The sequence below is a fragment of the Melospiza georgiana genome, chromosome 7, assembly GCF_028018845.1.
Source record: "Melospiza georgiana isolate bMelGeo1 chromosome 7, bMelGeo1.pri, whole genome shotgun sequence".
Taxonomy (NCBI): domain Eukaryota; kingdom Metazoa; phylum Chordata; class Aves; order Passeriformes; family Passerellidae; genus Melospiza; species Melospiza georgiana.
This window is the reverse complement of record NC_080436.1, coordinates 22816199-22836910: the sequence shown is the minus strand read 5'-3', so window position 1 is coordinate 22836910 and position 20712 is coordinate 22816199. Positions and strand designations below refer to the sequence as shown.

The 20712-nt window shown below is 34.6% G+C and overlaps 1 protein-coding gene across 8 annotated transcripts in view; it reads right to left on the bottom strand.

The window, feature by feature from the left end:
- LOC131085508 (sodium channel protein type 2 subunit alpha-like) overlaps positions 1 to 20712 on the bottom strand; it is a 67438-nt gene that overhangs the window by 40754 nt on the left and 5972 nt on the right. For 2 of the 8 annotated variants that reach the window (XM_058027786.1, XM_058027792.1), the window contains exons 2-12: positions 18481 to 18731; positions 17643 to 17905; positions 11360 to 11676; positions 7809 to 7926; positions 6842 to 6932; positions 5129 to 5257; positions 4530 to 4621; positions 3229 to 3501; positions 2862 to 2925; positions 1844 to 1985; positions 1508 to 1714 (exon numbers count right to left, since the gene is read on the bottom strand). In XM_058027786.1, the coding sequence (XP_057883769.1) occupies positions 1508 to 1714; positions 1844 to 1985; positions 2862 to 2925; positions 3229 to 3501; positions 4530 to 4621; positions 5129 to 5257; positions 6842 to 6932; positions 7809 to 7926; positions 11360 to 11626 (1383 nt within the window). In that variant the 5' untranslated portion in view covers positions 11627 to 11676; positions 17643 to 17905; positions 18481 to 18731. Of the gene's footprint in view, positions 1 to 1507; positions 1715 to 1843; positions 1986 to 2861; positions 2926 to 3228; positions 3502 to 4341; positions 4434 to 4529; positions 4622 to 5128; positions 5258 to 6841; positions 6933 to 7808; positions 7927 to 11359; positions 11677 to 17642; positions 17906 to 18151; positions 18329 to 18480; positions 18732 to 20712 lie in introns of all 8 variants that reach the window. The other 6 variants (XM_058027785.1, XM_058027791.1, XM_058027787.1 and 3 more) reach the window with 5 other exon arrangements.

Here is a 20712-nt window from a genome sequence, read left to right as displayed (position 1 = left end):
GTGTATGAATAAGTTTGTGGCCAAAGGAGTGAAGAGATGGGTCCCAAACTAATCTCTCCCTTAGCAACTAATTCAACACTTCAGTGATCCACCTTGTACTGCCTACTTTCATCTAATGTTTTCACAAACAAAAGAGATCCCGACTATAATAATGCTTTACTTATAATGAATGTAGTGGTCATTCATTAAAAGAAGATGACTTCCAGGGTCTTTATTCAGCCTTATTATAGTCTCTGTTTCTTAATCTATTCTTTCTAAGTCTGGATCAGCTTCATTTCCCCCCACTGTCAGATACACAAACATCTAGATGAGCCTGCTGATATCTTTCAGTATAATGTGATTTAGTGCCTTTAAGGCATAAAAACACCAGATTTAAGAAAAACCCAGCAATATGCACTTTGCTGACATTCAACCTTTCTAAATTTGATTTTTGCAGGATTCTACTCTTTCTTTAGTAATTTGGAAGGGATAAAGTTTACTGACTAAAATAAAGATATGCTAATGAGATTTCACAAGTCATACATAAAGGTTTCTTTTCAAGCAAAAGACAGAGAGTTTGTCTTTTTGTTAGCACTTTATGGAGTCATTCTACCTCAGAGAAAGTACCTGTAAAGTATTACCAAAAATAGAGTTTCATAGGAGTTTCAAATTTGCTAGCATTTTATACACACTGTCCTGTTGAAAATGACTAAATGCTGTTTGAAAAGCAGTGGAAAATCAGCCCAGAAATTAAACAGATGGCTGACTCACAGACCTGAACTCCTGCATATATTTTACTTTCAGATAAGAAAAACTTTCACAAAACTATCTATTAAAATGCCTTTTTTCATAAAACTTTAAATAATTTTCTTTTCAAAGGAAACAAAGATTACTTGAAAAGAATTCTGAAGGAATATCTTTGTTATGAATATTGCTCATCTGGTTTTGAATATTGCTTGTCTGTTCTAAGAATACATAAACTTGTAATTTACTACAGTGTCAATTAGGGATTTTTAAATTAATCTTGCTGGATAGAAACCTAGAAGAACACTGATTACAATCCTTCTCTCTGTTTGATGAATATTTGGGGGGAATTGTTAAGTACATAAAGATTGGAAATTTTAACTGAGATGTAAACCAGAAGTAACATCACTAGACAAATAAATAGATAGATAGATAAATAGCATTTTCATGCTATTTATAAGATCTGTAACATAAAAGGACCATTATTTATGACTACTTAAATCAGGTTTCTAGAGCCCTCTTATGAAAAACATTTTACTTTTACAGTCTTTCCATGAATGAAGTAACATTCTTTTCTGTACCATTAGCTTGCTTTTTTTACTATTTGGTTAGTTCCTTGTTTTCATTGGCTATTTCCACTTTTACAACTTGCATGGTAAACATGCTGCAAGACCTTTTATTTTCTTAAATTCACTGCACAATTTGTTTGTGTTCTTAATCATAAAAGATCTTTTTCCTTGCCTTAGGAACAAGGTTGTTCAGAAAGTACAATTTCTATTATTACCTGAGCTTCTTCTTGCTGCTTCTTCAGTTGTTCCAGCATCTGCTGAAATTCTGCCTCCTTCTGCTCTGCTTCTTCCATTGTTGCTTGGTTCTGTTCTTCATAGGCCATGGCCACCACAGCCAGGATCAGGTTTATCAGATAGAAAGAGCCCAGAAAAATCACCAGAACAAAAAATATCATGTATGTCTTCCCAGCAGCACGCAGTGTCTAGAGAGTGGAAAGCATATTTATGTATTATCCCACAACTTATCTTTTTCAGCTCATGCAAAGACATGCCTATTTATGTGCTTTTGGACATCACCAACAATTTACTTTTAAGTCATAATAATTTCTTACCAGCTGATAGAGGTTTTCCCAGAAGTCCTGAGTCATTAGCCGAAACAGGGACAAAAAAGCCCAGCTGAAGGTGTCAAAACTTGTGTAGCCATAATTGGGGTTTCTGCCCGCTTTCACACATATATATCCTTCTGGGCATTGCCTGTGTGAAAATCAAACACGAGGACTTAGTCAAAACTTTTATTCCCTTCTAGAAAATACGTATTATTTTTTTGAAGACTATGCATTATTTTTCAACAGAAAATCCATAAATTACAATTAAATTAATTCAGAAAAAAAAATTCCCAAGAAGTTAAGAAATAGCATAGTAAATGAAAGATATCCTTTTCATCCACTCATGGGTTGAAATTACCTTAATATTAAAATTCTCCTCAATTACATTTTGCAAATAGAATCTTTATTCCAAATTAATTATTTCCTGGCAGAAATAATTGCTAAAATGTTGTTAAGGTTACAGACAGATTAAAAAATATTGTTAGCTACATCCAATTGTAGTATTAGGGATTTCCCTCAATAATATTGATATGTTTATTTTTAGTAAACCTCTTCACTGCTGCCAGTCAGGCATCCAAGTTCAGCTAACAATTCTAGGCATATAATTTGGCACATGTAAATGGCAGAATTTGCCAGAAGTGAGAGAGTTAGGCTTGAAAAATAGATTCAGTCGTGAACTATGAAGTCACTGCTGTACTTTCTTGATATTTTCCATGTTCTCTTTCTCACTTTTAACTTTTGTTTCCTCCTGTTTTCTTCAATCAGCAAATCATCAAAGGAAACTTTAAAAAAAATCTGATCTTATCAATAATACCAACTTCATTTTCCAATCAAGCAGAAAAAAGGCTGTTAATTGCTATTTTGTTTAGCCAGAGTGTAAAAAATTTTGACTTCAGTAAGAAATTCTCACTTAGCTACAAAACTCCCTAAGTTCTGTAACCCTGCTAAATATGGAGTTGCAACTAGATCTCATGTTATTTCTTTTCCTACAGAGCATAACACAGAATGTTTGAAAGGGTCTTACCCTGCATCAGAGCTATTACCACAAAGTAGGGCATCTCTTTGTCCTTCCAAAATGTAAAAATGAGCTGTGTAGAAAGCATTAGAAACATATATGAATAGATCAAATAAACCTGAAAGCAATACAAAGTAAAATAAAAATAAATTGTGCTTAATCATAGTAACTACCTATTGATCCCTTTATAGCTTGTTTAGGAGCCTTCCTGGTTGCTGTATTTTTTATTGTATGTATTTGATCTCTGTAAATGAGTGACTGTAAGCAGTTCTACACAAGTCAAAAATATAAACCCCTCAATGTTCTTTACTTGGTCACAAAGAATTACACATTTTAGCCATAAATATATTAGAATAGTTATATCAGATATTCTTACTTTCATCTTCAATGTAATCCTTCCAGTTAAACGTGCTCACTGTCATGTTAACAAAAGTACCGTTTTCATTCATTGTGCTGTTAAAGTAGGAAATAATGTTTATCTCAAAAGTAGAATTGTCTGGAGGCCACTGCAGGCATTTATTCCTTAGGTTGCCCATGAACAGCTGCAGCCCTATCAGTGCAAATACACTCAGACAAAACACAGTCAGGATCATCACATCTGAGAGCTTCTTCACAGACTGAATCAGGGCTCCTACAATGGTCTTCAGGCCTGCAAAGAGAAAAGGTCCATAGAATTATCAAGAGTATCTTTGCCCTTCCCATATAATTAAAGAGGCCATGCAGACACTTAAATATTTTTTATTTCTTAAAAGGTAAAGCTTCATGAGCAGCCTCAGAGCTTGTGAAGATGAATGAAAGAAAAAGATTCCTTTTTATGAATATGCAATGTACATATATTCCAATAAATCGAATATATAATATTCTCAAGCAGGAAACTTTATCAATCATGCTTTCCTGGTACAAATTTGATTGCATTTACTAATTTTTCTCTGCATTAAATATACTCCAAATAATTCAGTTGCCAGTTAATTCTAGACATGACTTCGTGACAGTGCAAAGCAGCATGAGATAGAATTGCTGGTAATTTAGAATGAAAAAATAGTTTGCATTTGATAAATTTTCCTGTGCATCATTTTTTTCCTTTTTGGTATCTTCTTTTGTTGTTAATTGCTTATTTTTAAGACTAAGGTAATTTTTAAGTAGTTAAAAAAAGGAAAAATTTCATACCCAAAAACGCCATAGCACTAAGCTTTTGTAATGTAGAGACGATTTGTCACAATAAAATGCAGAAAAACAAAGCAAAATAACCCATAGGCCTCATATTTTGTGTTTCATGCAAGACTCTGTTAAACTCAAAGGCTGATTTTGCAAAATAAAAGAAGCTAATGCTGAAAAGGCAAAGAATCATAAACTAAGTTAATGATCCACGCCTTTTTATTTCTTTTTTTTTTTTTTTTGGCAACATGAGCAGCAAAAAGCAAGACTTATGCTCACAGGAAGTGAATTCAATGGAACGAAAGTCAGCCTCGGTGTTTAACCTCGCTCTCACCTGGAATGACTGATATTGTTTTCAAAGCTCGGAGAACTCTGAATGTTCTCAACGCTGAGACATTGCCCAGGTCCACAAACTCTGTCACATATCTGTAATAGGGGAGTTCACACACAAACACAATGACAGCACACAAATAACAGTTGGAGATACGAGGGGCCTAACACCTGACACCAACTACTTCTTACCTGGAATTACAGAAATAGTTTTCAAAGCTCTCAATACTCTGAAAGTTCGAAGAGCTGAAACATTGCCTAGGTTTACAAATTCTGTTACATACCTGTAGGATTAAATCACAGTTATTCAGAATTGAGGCAGAGCTTATACTAATTATGTGGGTCTTCAAAACCTCTGTGGCAATACTAGCAATCATACTTCAGAATTTACCTGTCTCTTCAGTACATTTCACTTTAATAATTGTTTTCATCAATTTTGCTTAAATGTCATTGGAGTGAAACTCACTGATTTGTATTTGAACATCTAGTTAAACTAATTAGCTTGTAATGGGACGGTAACATGAAGTCAAAGGGATGGCTTCATTTCTGGTGAGCAGAAAAATGTAGGCCATGAAATTAGTGTCCCTCAGCAGTAATTACACTAATGGCTGACACTCCATTTCAGTTTCTGCTGTATTTTACTTTGATTTATGAATACTAAAATGTGTTATACAGTGTCTAAGCTTCAAAGGTTGCAAAAATTAAATATGTTTAAGTAAATACCTTTATTAAAATAATATTTACCACTAATTTCATGCTCTAAAAGCTTAAAAAGTTCTTGAACCACTTACGCCATTAAAATGACACTGAAGTCAAGCCAGTTCCATGGATCTCGCAGAAAAGTAAAACCTTCTAAGCAGAAGCCCCTTGCAAGAATTTTGATAAGTGATTCAAAGGTATAAATTCCAGTGAAAGTGTACCTGAAAATCATCAGAGCAGGAATAATGGATTTTTGCATGCTTACAGATAGTGCCGTTCTTTAGCAAAGATTACTTAGAAGAAAAAGTACTTAGAAGTGAAAGGAGTAAATTACTAACTTCACTTGCCCTAAATATTGTAGTTGCTGTTCAGTTTTTGTTGAAATTTGAACATGATATATATGCTACTCATTTTCTAAAAGGTTGGTTTAATCTCAGTTATTGTACTTACAAATAATTTCTGATTCTAGTATTTATGGAAACATTTCAGACTTTGATATTTATATGTACATTCTTTGGCACTCACAGGGTTGCCTCTTTGCTTGCATTCATAAATCAGGTAGATGTCTAAGTGTTACAAAAACTGAAGAATTTTTTTTTATGTCTAAATCAGAGAGTTTTGTAAAAATCAATTCTGGATAATAGCTATACTAATTCTGTATTACATGTTTATTTCTTAAATAATCATCAAATATAAGAAAGCATGCCCAGACTATTATTCTCAAAGATGGGGAGCATGATTACCAGCTTACCTGGTATGGGAACAGCTATTCACTTAACAACATAGAATAGTCAGTTATAACCAGCATAATGCAGGCACTTCCTGAGACCCACATGGATCTCTGTGGACTTCCAGAATAAAGGAGCTCTACCTACAGACCCTACAGCTCTCCTTTCAGACTCTCTGCAACTCTAACAAGCCATCATCACTGTTGACTAGGAATGGGTTAAGGGCAGTGGTTTCTAAACAGGGTTCAGTATAAGGTTCATTAGTGCAGAGAAATAAATAAATAAAAACCAGTAATGGCTCTTTGGGAAAAGGAGGAAAAGAAGCAACAAGTGATTAGAAGCAGGTTTTCCATTAGTAGTATTTCAAATAAAAACAAAGGGCTTTGAGGAACATGACCTAGTGGAAGGTGTCCCAGCATGCCAGGGTTTGGAACTGTATGATCTCTATGATCCCTTCCAACCCAAACCATTCTATGATTCTACAGTATTTCAGAGGAAAACATGTATCTGTATTTTGTTAGAGAATAAATATGCATTTATAACCATGAACAAGAAAGAGAAATATTCCTTATTTAGGTCAGCTCTTTGTTGCTCTTTCATAGGTATGGCCCTTTCCTCAGCAGTTTGAGTTCCTTGCGGTTTGTGGATTGCGTGTCCTTCTTGTGGCAGGCACTTATGAGGTCAAACCAGCAAGGCACAATCAAAGTCCCGCTGTGATGAGATCATGGATACTCAAGCAAGGTATGGCAACAATTTTACATGCACAATTTTACATGCACATCTGTAGCTCCCTGTCTGATTTACAGCTCGGAATATCCAAGGACAAGACCTCCTGTTTTTACTGCACAGCAGAAGTTCAGATATTCCTCAGGCATAATTTTAGCAAACATGGTGTTACTCCTAAAACATTTAAGTTGTTCAGGAGGAAATGGGAAAGATATTGATGGTCTCATGAAATCTGATTCTTCCTGACTCTGGACAAGCCCATTCTGGCATTCACATTTTAATAAATGCTTCTTGTTTGGAGTCACACAAAACAAAGTTCTAAAAATAAAGAGGTAAAAATGTTTAACTTACTCTACATTCTTTGTCCAGTCTGGAGGGTTACTCATGGTCATAAATACACAGTTTGTCAAAATAGTGCACATGATAAGCATGCTGAATAATGTAGGTTATAGTTAAGGCACATAAGTCAAAAAAGTAGAACAGCTTTGTAACACTGAAATAACTTAAAAATATTAAGTGCTTACAAATGTGTACAAATAACATCACACTCTAATTAAAGCCTAAAAACAAAGCTTTGCACATAAAATTATGTATTTTCAATGGTATGTCATCTGGCATATTATGGTGTATTTCCATTTAAAAAAATGCAATACTTTTGTAATTATAGCAGGTTTTAAATTAAGTTTAAACATATCTTTAACTCTGTAAATCATGAAATGACTACCCAAATGTACTCGTTTAATACAGCTGGATGGATAATTCTAAAAGATATTTAGTCAGAGGCTGGTTGTTTAGGCCTGAGTTTTCCTTTGAACATGATTGAAGCATATTTGAAAATACTCTCCTTTATCCCAAATCTTTTATAGGACACCTATCCCAATGCTGAAAACACAATGCTGAAAAAGCTGCTCTTTACCCATGCTCTTTTGTCCTTGCTAAGTGAGTGTAGTTCATGAATAGTACTACTGGTCTTGCTAAAAGTGTGACCTTAGATATGTTCGAGTGCAATGGTTTGTTGCTAATGTGGCCTTAGCTGCAGGGCTCAGTATGGGATCAGGTCTCCTTTTAGATATAAAGCCTGATATTTAAACTCTGACAGATTTAGGTGGTTCAGTAGAGAATTCTCTCGGCAGGGATGAAGATCATACTGCAATTCACATGTGATATTGCTCCTTTTTTAAATGTGAGCAACATATATTTTTTTAGCGTAGTTCACTCCCATGGACACAATTTGTAGATCCACATGAAAAGTATTATTTCACTCATTAAGTATTTTTAAATAGCAACACTTAAATCAACATTAAGAAAAAAGGATATGAATGTACCAAAATCTTGATAGCAATTTTTCTGATGGGATTAAAAGGAGTTAAAATATACAAGGCAGATGTGGCACTGAATCGGAAAATTGCTTTTCCCTTATTCAATACTATGAAAGTCTGCAAAAGAAAAAAAAGAAATACAAAATTAAAATACAATGCTGGCTACATATATATCATCACCTCTTACTATAAATTTCTATTTGCCACCTGAGAGGTACAAGTTCCATTCTAATGGCTACCTGTGGTACAAAAATAACTTATTCCTATTAATGCAATGGAGTAAGTTTTCCACAGCCAATTCTCAAATTGCAAAATTTTCCATCATGTGAACTAAATTATGATCTAATTAAAATTTGTGGGAATTACAAAAAACAATAGCAGTTTATCAATAAAAACAAAATGCATTATTTTGCCACTAAAATATTTCAATTTTATTTCTTATGAAGTCTTTGATTAAAGTGATTCAAATTTATCAAATGTATTCCACCTTGTGAGCAAACACAAACAAAACCAAAATAGCAAAAGGACAATTCTAAATGGCAGTTTGTATTTGGAACAAATACTTGACAGAATTATATACACACATATGTATAGTGATAAGGAGAAATTGTCATTACAAATCATTCACAATTTAAAAATTTGCTTTAATTTTCTATTTTAAATACTATTGCCAGCTAACATAGTTCTGAGTAGTGTGACAAAACAGATGCCAGGGTTTGGCATCCTATGACAACAAAACTAAAAAAAAATTAATTCTGGTTTTCTTGTTAACAATGTGCTCTTACTTTCTCTATATGCGAGCAGAAAATTTAGCTAGTGATTATCTTTTAAAACTTGGTACAATAAACCTATGGTTTGTGTTCAGTTTATTCTGTTTCTGTGGGCAGTCGTTGCCTAAGTGTATTTGTCTATGAATGAGGTTTACTTGCATCTTTGGTTCTGCTTGAAATTTCTTCAGGACATAACTATTCTGCATTCCTTTTGCTCTTCGTCGATGGTAATGGCTCTGCTTTATGTTACCATAATAGAGTCTTTGTTACACTCTCAGCAGAGCTATAAAGTATCACTGTTCTCCATGTCGATTTCCATTCTCTGTAAAAACTTGGCTGTGATCAGAAAAATTCTGCCCTCTCTGTGGCCTTTACTGCCTGCTTGGACAGTAATCTCAGGGAAGGAAAGTAAACCACTCCACGGCAGGAAAGAAAATAGGTAAAGAAGTGTTGCTGGTGAGCAGGCTCACAGAAAAACATCAAGCTAACACTGAGGGTGGCAGAGAAGGGACACACACTCCTTGGCATTTCTCCCTGCCCTAGAGTCCTTCACCCAGCTGGAAATGCTAGAAAGATGTTGCCTGTCCCAAGGTCACTGCTGCAGCTGAGCCTGAAGACAGACTAAATTCACATATGATTTCCTCTGCACTGACAAGTCAATGATTAAGGGTAGTTTCTACTATATACCAGAGGAGGGATGACTAATTCTAGACCATGATTTAAGATGTCCATTTGTTTTCTGTTGAGCATAATTATACTGCTAGGTAATATAAACACAGATGTCACCTGTGACTAAAGATCCTGAAGTTTACTAATTGTTCTCAGATACTAATAAATCCATCGTTAGTGTGAGCTTTTACTTTTGTTCCATAAAATCTGACTGCTTTTTCTGATCAATGGAGGTTAGAAACTATACTTCAGAACTTCTCAGGCTTTCTGAAACTTCACTTGTTCAGACATCTTTATCCCTGAACTTACTTATGCAACTTTATTCCTGAAGTTTTGCAGCTAGTCAAGAAAAGGGTTTAGTGCTGACATATTGTAAGAATTTCCATGGAACTGTTGTCATAACCCAAACCATATAAATTTAAGTAACTCTTGGCAATGCTACTTCTTTGGACTTTAATTTCTTTACATTTCCTTAATAATGTATATACTTGCATTATTTACAGCTTTGTTTATTTAACTTTGGCAACTGTTAGGTTTTGCAGTTACATATAGATTCTGCTTTATTTTCTGTTCCCATTAATGAGGCCATAATTTTGAAACCTGTTTTACAAACCAAAGGCAACCACAAATTTAGCCACAAAAGTGACAGTATTAATAATTTGCATGATTTTTTGTAGCAAAAAAAGTTTCTTTGGAGTTTAAAGTATTTTATGCCTTGATTTTTTTATAGTGGCTCATGATCAAATTTCTTATCTTGATGACAGCCTGGAAAGCTTCAAGCTGTCAAGGGAGCAACTGTGTCCAGTTCTTTCTGTTTCAGAGAGATGGGAAAAGATAGTCCCAAGTACTTCTCCATAAAACACCTTCTGAATTTTTTAATTTAGGGGTGTTCATCTTCCTTCACTCTCCTCACCCACAACACTTGGCAGTCTTTCAGAAACTGAGAGAACCTCTTGATCCTGCTAAAGGAGCACACAGAAATAAACAAGAGCATAGAGGAAAACTGGCTCTAACTGCCACCTGTACTTTCTCTAATCAGTGCAGGCCCTAAGGTACTTTTACTTGTTCCCAGGTTGGACTATTTCAGACCCTGGAGGATTTTAAAAAAGACTACAACTAATCCCAGCAGTGGAAATATACTTGTTTTGTTCCTTGTCTTTCTCTTAACTCAAATAACACCCGTGTGCTTCCAATTGTAAGCATCATTGCTACAAGACCAAAACCCATACACTCTACTGCAGATCCTGACTTGTAAAAATTCAAACTTTTTACTTGAATGGATCTGTTTGAACTACCTTTTCTATCTTGAGTCCCTCATTTGGGGATCATGTGAAAAGGAAGACTGTGTATGGCTGTGCAAATTGGAAGGGAAAATGCACCTCTATTAGGAGTTTGCATATGCTGCATTCACACATGTAACTTAGATGCATTGCTTTTATTTCATAACTCTTTGCTCTGGTCTTTCTGTATGAAAACTCTTCAGAACACCAAAAATGTATTTTTACAATTCCCTCCTCAAAGGTTTTCCGTGGTCCTCTGGAGACTTCTAATTGACAGCTCTGCAGTAGAGATCTATCATAGAAAACCCTAGCACCTCAAGCAATTGTTTGCATTGTGATAGTTTCATATGAGCCAACATTTACAGAATCTCTATATGCTACATGTATAGAGATAAAAACATTTCATATATATGTTTGCATATGTTCTATAGCTATACAGAAACAAACAATATGGTTACAGTCCTCTATTTCACTAACTTGAGTGGATGCTATCTTGTTATCTACAACTATTTCCATTGCAAAACCAAGCTTAGAACATCTATTTTGTCATATCCAGTCTTACTATTACATTGTAAAAAAACAAATTCCCTCTGTGCTCCAGTTCAAGCAAGACCAAGGAGGACACATCTTCCTTACAATGAAGTAAATAGCAAGTAACTCAAGAGAATTTAAGCAGTCACAATATGGAAGAGCATAAATCAGTTCTGTTAAATAAAAAAATGGTTCTGGATATTTAGCAGATTGATAGTTCTAACCATCATATTTTGTGATTAAGCTTTTCTAGTGTATAAAGTTATATTCTATTTTGTGCTTAATTCCTAATTCACTCACTTTTTTATTGATATAATATGGGTCCAGGTCTTCCAAAGGTTCAGACACCATTCCTGGAGGTATGTCACCATAAATAAATGGCAGGGTCTTTCCTGCCTCCAAGTCACTGTTTGGTTTTGGACCATTTTCATCATCATCATCTGTATGTTCTTGCTTGGGCTTTTTAGCTTTTTCTTCTGCAGAACGCTTTTCAATAGCTGCGAGAGAATCTCTAGTAAAATAGCGGAAGCTTTCAGGTCCAGGTGGTACCAGCAGTGCCTGTGCCATGTTTTCATCCTGCAAATTTAATTACTTTTAGCTTCTTGCATAAGAATGACCTATAAAAGAAAATTAAATAATTTAGGCAAGCTAGATTGTACCAATAGGAAAAACCCCAACATTTGGTCAGAAACTCTTTCCAGGCTTAAATAGAAATAGAAGCAGCATATTTCAAGGCTGAATGGCAGTTAAAAGCAAATGCTCAGAATTTGTTTTGATATTTAATAAATTATTTTTGAGCTTTTTCCTGCTGATCCAGAAAAAGACATTTCTTTTTCTGCCCACAGATACTGCTTTGCCTGTGTCCTTGGACACTCCCAGTCAGAGCAAATTGCTGACAAAAGTGTTTTAACAGCACAGCTTTTTTTAAAAAATGCAAGTATAAATGCATATTCTGTGAGGTACTGCTGAAAACTGTAAACCTACATTCTACAACTTAATAAATTTTATCTTTCCATATTTTTTCAAGCATCAGTAATACAACTATACAAACATGAATACTTTCATTAAACTAAAAAATTTTGCACAACTGGTTTGCACAACTGGTTTGCACAACTGTTTAAATGACAGGAACTGAATTATGGGAGGAACAAACATAATTCTTTCTTACTGACACTTAACTGTGGTGAAGGCTAATATTAGATCCCAGAGCAGCTTAGGTTGCATTTATTGACTTTTAGCTGTGAATCAAAACCACAGTCCTTTTAAGTAAAAATAAACAGCATGTATAATTAAGGCTATATGGGAAGAGATGCTGCTTCTGATTCTTTGCAAGGCAAGTGTCATAGTACTGTTTCAGACTGAAACTCATCTGAAACCTGACTCTGGTTCACTGTGAATGGCTTTAGTACCAGTGGTGGATGAAGCTGCTTTTTCCTGCTCTCTGCATTGAACTCTCTACTGTACAGCAGGTCTCTTTATGAAGTCCTGCCATGCATCAACTGAAAGCAGTGTTATTTTTCACTCTTCCAAGTCCTTCTGCAGCAGGATCAGTTATTTAAAGTGATGTGCTGTACAGTTGAGAGGTTTGAATAGCTGGAGGGAGAGAGTGGCAAAATCAAGGCAGATATGGTAAAAGAGTCCTGCCACCAGGGAATAAATTAAAGCCTTACTTGGTGTCTACTTCAAAAGAGTTTACAGCATACTGTTGTAAAAATGTTAGTAATGAGAACCAATTTTAAGAGTGAGTTTCAATGTTTAACTAATGAGCTTTAATTATGTTTTCTGTTACATGAAGCCATGTAGCCTTTGCTGCATTACTTCATGAATGTGCAACATATGTATCCTGGAGATGCCACATCTAAATTTGATTATAATATTCTGCTCATCTGCACTCATTCAATAGTCCTTCTCCTAAAGCTTCTTGCCTGTCTGAAGCAGTTTGTAGAAATCCACACACACAGAGACACACAAAGTGCTACAGTAATGATCTTATGAAATAAGATATGTGAAGGCTGAAGGGGATGTTAAAAAGTGCTTGAAAAACCTAGAGTTAGAAATTAGAGGAGAGAAATAAAACAGCATACTCCTAAATCTGAATTACCAATCCAATGACATGGTAAGGATTCATGTTCCTATGCCACCTCAAGTTTAAATCTCTGGAGTGGGTTCAAAACACAGCATCCATCAGTGTGTATGGTCAGCACTGAGGTCACTAAAATAATTCAGTCAGTAGATTATAGCACCAAGCAGGTAAGTAATACAAGACCAAAACCAAGATACCTGACCATAAATTCAGAATTAAAATACTCTGTACTCTAGACACGAAGAAGAAAATTTCTCTAAAGGAATATCCTGGAGAACTATGAGTTAATGTAATGTGCAGAGTGAAAGACACCTTGGAGTGGCCATACAGATGCAATATAAAAGGAAAAAGTAAATTATAACACCAGCCAGAGTCTCCAGCATGCAACTTTATCACAGGTTTCTATGCTGAAATTTCCACTACTACTTTTTTCTTTGTACAAGATGGATGCCTTTGCTAATCTCTTTTTTAAATTAATGTAACTCCCAATTATAAGGATGCTAAACTCAAAGTTGTCCCTTCGTTTTAGAATTAAAAGCACACTCATTTTCTGGATACATTCCTTTGATTACTACTTTTGCTTGTGCAGGATTAATGAACTATGAAGATGCCTGAGGTTTCTCCTTGGTCTTTCTGAATAATTCATTTATTTATTCCCCATTTTACAGGTCTGTGATTCAACTTGTCACTCTAGGTGCCTTTTCTATGAAACTAGTCTCAAAAGATGCATCCAAATCAAGTAATCAGTGTGTAATTCTTGTCTTTATAATGCAATGCATTTGTTTACTTTTCCACCATTAACAGTTACAGCTATGAATGCTGTAACAAAATGCTTTGTGCCCACTTAAAGGATATGCATTTGTATTTCCAGAAATCCATAAAGGAGCCAATGACTGACTGGGGAAAGTATTGGCAGACTTAAGGATTTACTTTATTTTTCAGGGAAAAAAATATACCCTAAAAAAAAGTTTTCCTGATGAGTTGAAAACATTATTTGAGACCTGCCTCCACTACTGTCTAGTGCAATTATATCTTTTCTTTGCTGCTGCTATTACACAAGAAGGCTTTTCCTATACTAAATATGCCCCAAGCATTTTCATTTAAGTTACAAAGCTTAACAGAACAACACAGAAATATGTATCTGATTACAGTTTCTATACATGCACTAATTTAATAGAACAATGAAACAGAAATTGTGCTGTTGCCTGTACTGAGCCCTAAACAAGCTCTTTGCAATCCTTGATTCATAAACGGCTCATTTGTTAGTGACAGCTTCCCTCTCCTTCCTTCACTTGTTTTAAAATTGCTTGTTATCTGGTAAATAAACTACCAGGACATGAATGATATTAGGCAGAATTCAGATATTCTGAATATATCTAATAATTCAGAAAAACTGTCATTAAAAAAACAATTTTTAAAGAAAGAGTCTCAAAACTACATGTGGTCCAGGCCCCTCTGTACCTTCTGCTGCTCAGTAAAGAGACTTTCAAGTATTTGAAATACAATTCTGGTTTATAGATCATATATGCAATGCTCTGTAATTTAATACATTTCATTAGAAAAATGAAGTTCCCCTTTATTAAAGACATGCTTTTGCAATTTAGTTGTAACTGGGCATTGCATCCTGTAAGTCCTTCTCCAGTTTTCCATCAGCCCCTACCCTTAAATAATAAGACCAAGCAATAAACAGTACATACATGTTTTTAATTTTATACATATTTCAGCTAGTTATATTGTGGGCATATATATATATGTCCATATATATATAACAGCTAGTTATCTGTGGATATATAATATATATTCACAGATAACTTTTTAAATTTTATTTTTAATATAGTAATCTTCTCATCATTTACAGAAGATGAGTCAGAAAGTAAGTAAAATATCTTTGCAAACAATGTCAAATTAATTTTTCTGTATCTCTGAAAAAGCCAGAAGAAGTGGCCTGAAGGTATCTATTTTTATGATCTCTTAAATAGGGCAAATGGTAAAAGTGAAAGTACCAGTAGAAGTACCAGGTAGGTACCATGATTGTTTATTCAAATCTTCAGGTTATCTAACAGGTTATCTGCATTTTGCATGAAACTGCACATATACATTTCAAAGTTTTCAAGGTGGAGAAATAGCAAATCTTGCTGGGGTTTTTTCCCTTTAAAGTACTGCCTGCTAAAACCTTGAAAAAGCTGACTACTGAGATTTTCATTCTATTAAACCTGTAACAGTTGATTAGGCTTGAAGCAAGTGCAAGAATAGCAAATGGAATCTGTAAAATGACCAGCTATCCTAATTTTCTTATGCTAATCTTTTATTTGAGAAGCTGTAATTTGAAACTAGTATCTTCCCCTGTGCCAAGCCTTGCAACAGCCTCTCAGATGCTAAAGCCTGGATTAAAAACTTTTCTCTAAACCACTGGTGTTAATAAGGCCAGCTGTCTCAACAGAAGTAAAGCTGTTAGTCCAAATCGAAGGGTGAGTCTCCCACAGTGGGACAGACAGAAACAGCAGGGCTAGTGGCACCCCTCAGCATCAGCTAGAGATTGCTTCCTGCTGTTTAGAAATTGAAGGTGTAGCTCTTGTGTGCTGATACCAGAAAAATACCTCAACTCAAGCTCCTACTGTCCCCAGGAGGAAAGAGATTCAAGACAGCATATGCTGGGACAGTCTGAAAAAATGAGTCATCTCAGCTCCCTTTCATAGTGTTTGGGATGTTGCTTTACAAAATTCAGGTATTGATTTTTCTGGAAGTGAAGGTAAATGACAGTAAAATTACTGTTCTCTGATCAAATTCCAAATCAGGAAATGCTGCCTTCAGTTTGTTCAAGAAAGAAAAGGATAGGTAAATATTAGTTTCTTGTGAGAAGAACTAAAATTAAATATTTTTATTGAATGTTTTCATGGCTTTTGTATACAGAGAATAATTTCATGAGGAAAAATGTGGTCTGAAATACTTTTTTAAGTTACAGATCATTATCTTTTCATAATTGACATTTACCATTGTTTGCCATTTATCTTGGCATATTTACCCTATTTTTTACTGCTTTAAAATATTCTAGTAAAAAATGGAATTACAAAAAGATCAAAAGAGACTCAAAATGTCACTGCTGTAGTTCACAGTGGTAAATGCAATGCAATGCAGATTTCTTTGAGATATCTGAAGAGACATTCAGTTAAAATTAGCCATGGGTCCTAAGGCAAGGAATACATGGAAGTTGGCGTCATAAAAATAGGTATTTCAAGGAAAGGAGTGATTTCCTCAAAGGTGAAAACAGCCTTCAGAACTTAGCACCTGGTCAGAGCCTGCCTCTTTAAACTCTAATCTAGTAATTTAAACTTTGACAATTTTTTTAATAGGTTCTCCCTGACAAATACATAGGATTTGTTTTCCTTTTTTCCATTAAGTTCAACATTTATTATTGATCCATTGTGTAAATTTTTAGATTATAATTTATCTGTAGCAATGACGGTATTTGTATTTTGTATTTTTGTCTGTAATTTTGCACTCAGCCTCAGTAGCCTATAGGCATTAGTGTTACATAACTATTCAAAATAAAAAATAATGACATCTACACCAGGTGTTTATTAATAAAATTAATAAATACCAGAAGACAAAAAAACTTGTTATGAGAATATGAAATCAATTAATAAGACCATGTCACAGAAATAATATTCCTTCATAAAAACTTGCTTTAAAATAATTTAGAATGGGGTGATTTAAAATAGGTGGAAACCTTTCCAAATAATAGTATATGTAATAAAAGCTTTAGTTGCTTCAGGGGTACTACATGCAATCTTATTTCATGTTCCCAGTAATGACTTGAAATTAGGTGTGAAAGTACATTAACTAAACCTTAAGAACCCCACCCTCAGCAGAAGAAAACACTTTCTTTCCTGTGACCTCTCTCCAATATTTGCTTTTGAATTAATTAGTTCTTATTTCTTATCTTAGTTCTTAATCAAAAAATGATAGCTTATGTAAAGGAATAAACCTGAATTCCTTTAGAAACCTACCTGCAAGTTGTAGAATTCCCAAAATAAATTATCTGACCCGTTTATCTTATAGATAAAGTTGATCGAAACCTCTAGGAATTTTTTAAATGTAAGGCTGCCTTGTATTTTCTTTAACACCATGAGTTTCCTCTGAGAATGTGTGAAAAGACATCAAGTGTCAATACTTTAAGTATTGGAAAAACCTGAAGAAGGACAAATGAAAACCATATGCAATTAAAGAGGAAGAGAAAGGGTCTCTTTCTTAGTCCATCAGCCTAATTGGAATACTGCACTCTAATCAACATTTTGCAAATACCTTCCAGCATCAGAGATCCTTAAATTCTAAAGAAAAATAGATACAATATACGTAACACATATTTCTATAGCTGAACCTCATAAAGGTGTTAATTTCATTTTCCCACTGGTATTTTAGTGAAGATATGTAGCAGAATATCAACTAGCCATTTTTGGCAGTGTAACGTTATTTCTGGCAGAGAAGAAAAGACAATCTTACCTTTATTCTTCTAAGAAATGCCAAATCTCAGAATTTAACCTCTGCATGTTTTGCTAATGTGAAAAGAAAGAGGCTGCATTTCTGGCAGAAAATGAATTGGCAAGGAAGGCTTCTCCTTGGGACCTGAAGTGTCTTCAAGACTGCAGTTCCTTCAAAACTTTCTCATTCTTTGTTCCTGTGTCCAAAGCTTCTCAAAAATTATTTACAGTAGACAAGGTTATGTCTATATATTCACATAGACATATTTTTCCAGCCTAAGAGCACTGAGAAGCAAGAAAAACAGGATTGAAAATTAGTAATGTCACAAAACCTAATACAGAACAAAAGTACATTAAGAATATTCTTTAAGTGTGCATTTCAAAGACTCCACCTCATCATTTACCTGCATGCTTTCACTAAAAGGGAAAAATGGGCCTTGTTGGAATTACTGCATCACTAGAACAGTTTTTGGTAGACATGGGGTAAGACATGGTAGATGGGAGCTCCTGGACCAACAGGAGTGTTCTCACCTGTCATTTTGGGAACTGAACAGTGTATCATTTCTCCCAATGGATTTACTGTCTTTAAGCAAGCATGGAAGTTAATTAACTCTATATTTACAGGAACATATGGGTACTTCTTCAAGTTATCTATTATAGAGATTGTTGGTACGAATGCTTTTCTTTGTGCAGCAAAATTTTTCTTCCCTGCCAAGTAATATAATACCAGAAACACGCAGTTATCTTCAGGTTCTTCAGTATAAATTACTTGCATCATTACAAGAGCTGGCAAAAGGTTGGCCATGTGTTCTTCAGTCTTTAATAATCTGGGTATCCAGTTCATTAAAGGGTCTACTTACATCTTACACATATTCGTCTTCAGCCACTGAGATTCAGATGAGCTGTCTTTAAGACATTTATTGTCATTTAGATATCTCATCTAGATATACTTCTGGCTTTTTCTTACTGTTTTATGTTGTTATTTTGCTTTTACTCCTATAGAAGAGAAGAAGAACACATCCCTCTCTTTTAGGTCTCTGCTCTTGTGAAAGTAGCTCTTAATAATACTTTTCTCCAAATACAGTGAGCATGAACAGCCACAGTAGAAGCTCTGTAGATAAAATAAAGAAAATCTGAGTAGACACAGATCAGGTCAGAGAGAACACAAAAAGTGGAAAAACAAAAAGTGAAAGCTTTCTTTTAGATCACTGCTTCTCTTACTCTTAAAGACAGAGGATCTCCAAGTACTTCAAGTACAGAGAATATATTTCAAAAACTAACCTGGAATTTGCCTGGTACTATTTCCTATCAATCTAGACTTGCATTTTCCCAAATATACAATAAGTGTTAACATAATTAGAGCTTCCATTGTTTAATAATGTAACATAAACTCATTCCAATGATGGCTAAGAGCAAATTCTCTCAATGCCTTGGTCATTTTGAGTGAAGCACTGATTCAGCACATTTTGCTGTGGTGAGTCACTGCTGGAGAGGCTCCACTGAAGACATCTGAAAGCTGTGTCTCCAGAGCTGACCTCAGGGAATCATGACTCTGCCACCATTGATACTTATCCACCAACGCATATTTTACACTGAATGCAGCTTTCCCTGGGGGTACAGACAGGACTTCCCAATCCCTTTGACTATTGGGTGCATCTGGATTCTGCCTCTCAAGCAGCACTGTGGCTGAAATTTGATCTCATGGTCAGATACAACAAAATGTTTAAGCGCTTCTGCTCACAAGTTTCAAAATAAATGTAAGAGATTCTAGAGGTTCCTAATAAAAGAACAATCACTAATACTAAACATTCATATGACATTTATTTTCAAAAAAGGAAGTGTAACTTCTCTCCAGTTGTAAAATATCTGCCAGTTTGCAAAATACTGAGGAATTCATTTTTAATGTGAGAATTATTAAAAACACTAGAAGAGCAGGTATTTTCAACAAATCTGTATTTTGAATTAAAGCACAAGTCAGTGAACCCTTTTTCACATGTGACCCCAGCCTTGTCTCTACCTCTATGCATCATGGTTATGCTGTACTAATAAGTGGTAGTTACAGCAAAACTTCCAAGAAGAATCATGGGTAAAATCTCAGGCCTAGTCAGAAGTGATTCCTGATTGACAAATTACATAGATTCTTTCATGTAGGGCACTTTCCTGAAGTCTTCTGCATATATAGCACAAACATTTCATCTAAAACTGGTTAGAATACGTTTCAAATTCTGAGACATAAGATTGCTTCAAAGAATGTTTCAAAGTATATCCTCATGCTCTTTAGCTCCCAATGTAACGATAAACTGGAAAAGAAAGAAATGGGGTTATTCAAAACGAGATTTTGCTATAAAGACCATTATAGGACAATATGCCAGTGATGTTGCCCCAATGAAACTTCAGTGAGCAATATCTAAATACATCACAATATTGATTTTGCTGTATTAAAGAAATAGAAGGCTCTGTTTGTAAAGTAGTATTCTTTTCTAAATTTTTCTAGGGAATCTTACAAAAATGCACTTGGAACAAAACACATTGTTTATGAATTTCAGAAAAAAAGAAACAAACTAAATTAGGAAAATTAATTGAATCAGTAAGAACCATGCAGCTGAAATGCTTTCCTAGTCTTACTATGCTGCAGAAACAAGTCAATACAAAATATGAAAGAATAAACTTCGTATAACACAAGATTAATGAACTGTATTTGGAATTTGACAGTTGTCTAGGAAACCAAAGGGGAAAAATTGGAACTTCTGTTTGAGAGGCTCATACAGAGTCCTTGGTTGAATGTGATCATTACTATACCAGGAAGAAAACTCACATAAAGTCAACATGAAAATAGAGTGCTTTATAACCAAGGTTTAATACAGTATATGAAAGATGTGCATGGATTTCTCCAAGGCATTTATTCAGATGTCATGGAACTGTCTAATAAAATATAATCAAGCCTTAATTCTGGAATGTTTTCCAAATAGAGTATGGAAGTATGACTTACATCTAGTCTCTACCTGCATGTAATAAATCTAAAGGTGCAAAGCTTATAAGTTACAAGTTCTACCATCTCTCTAAAAGTTATCTCTTATAATGTTGAAATTTCA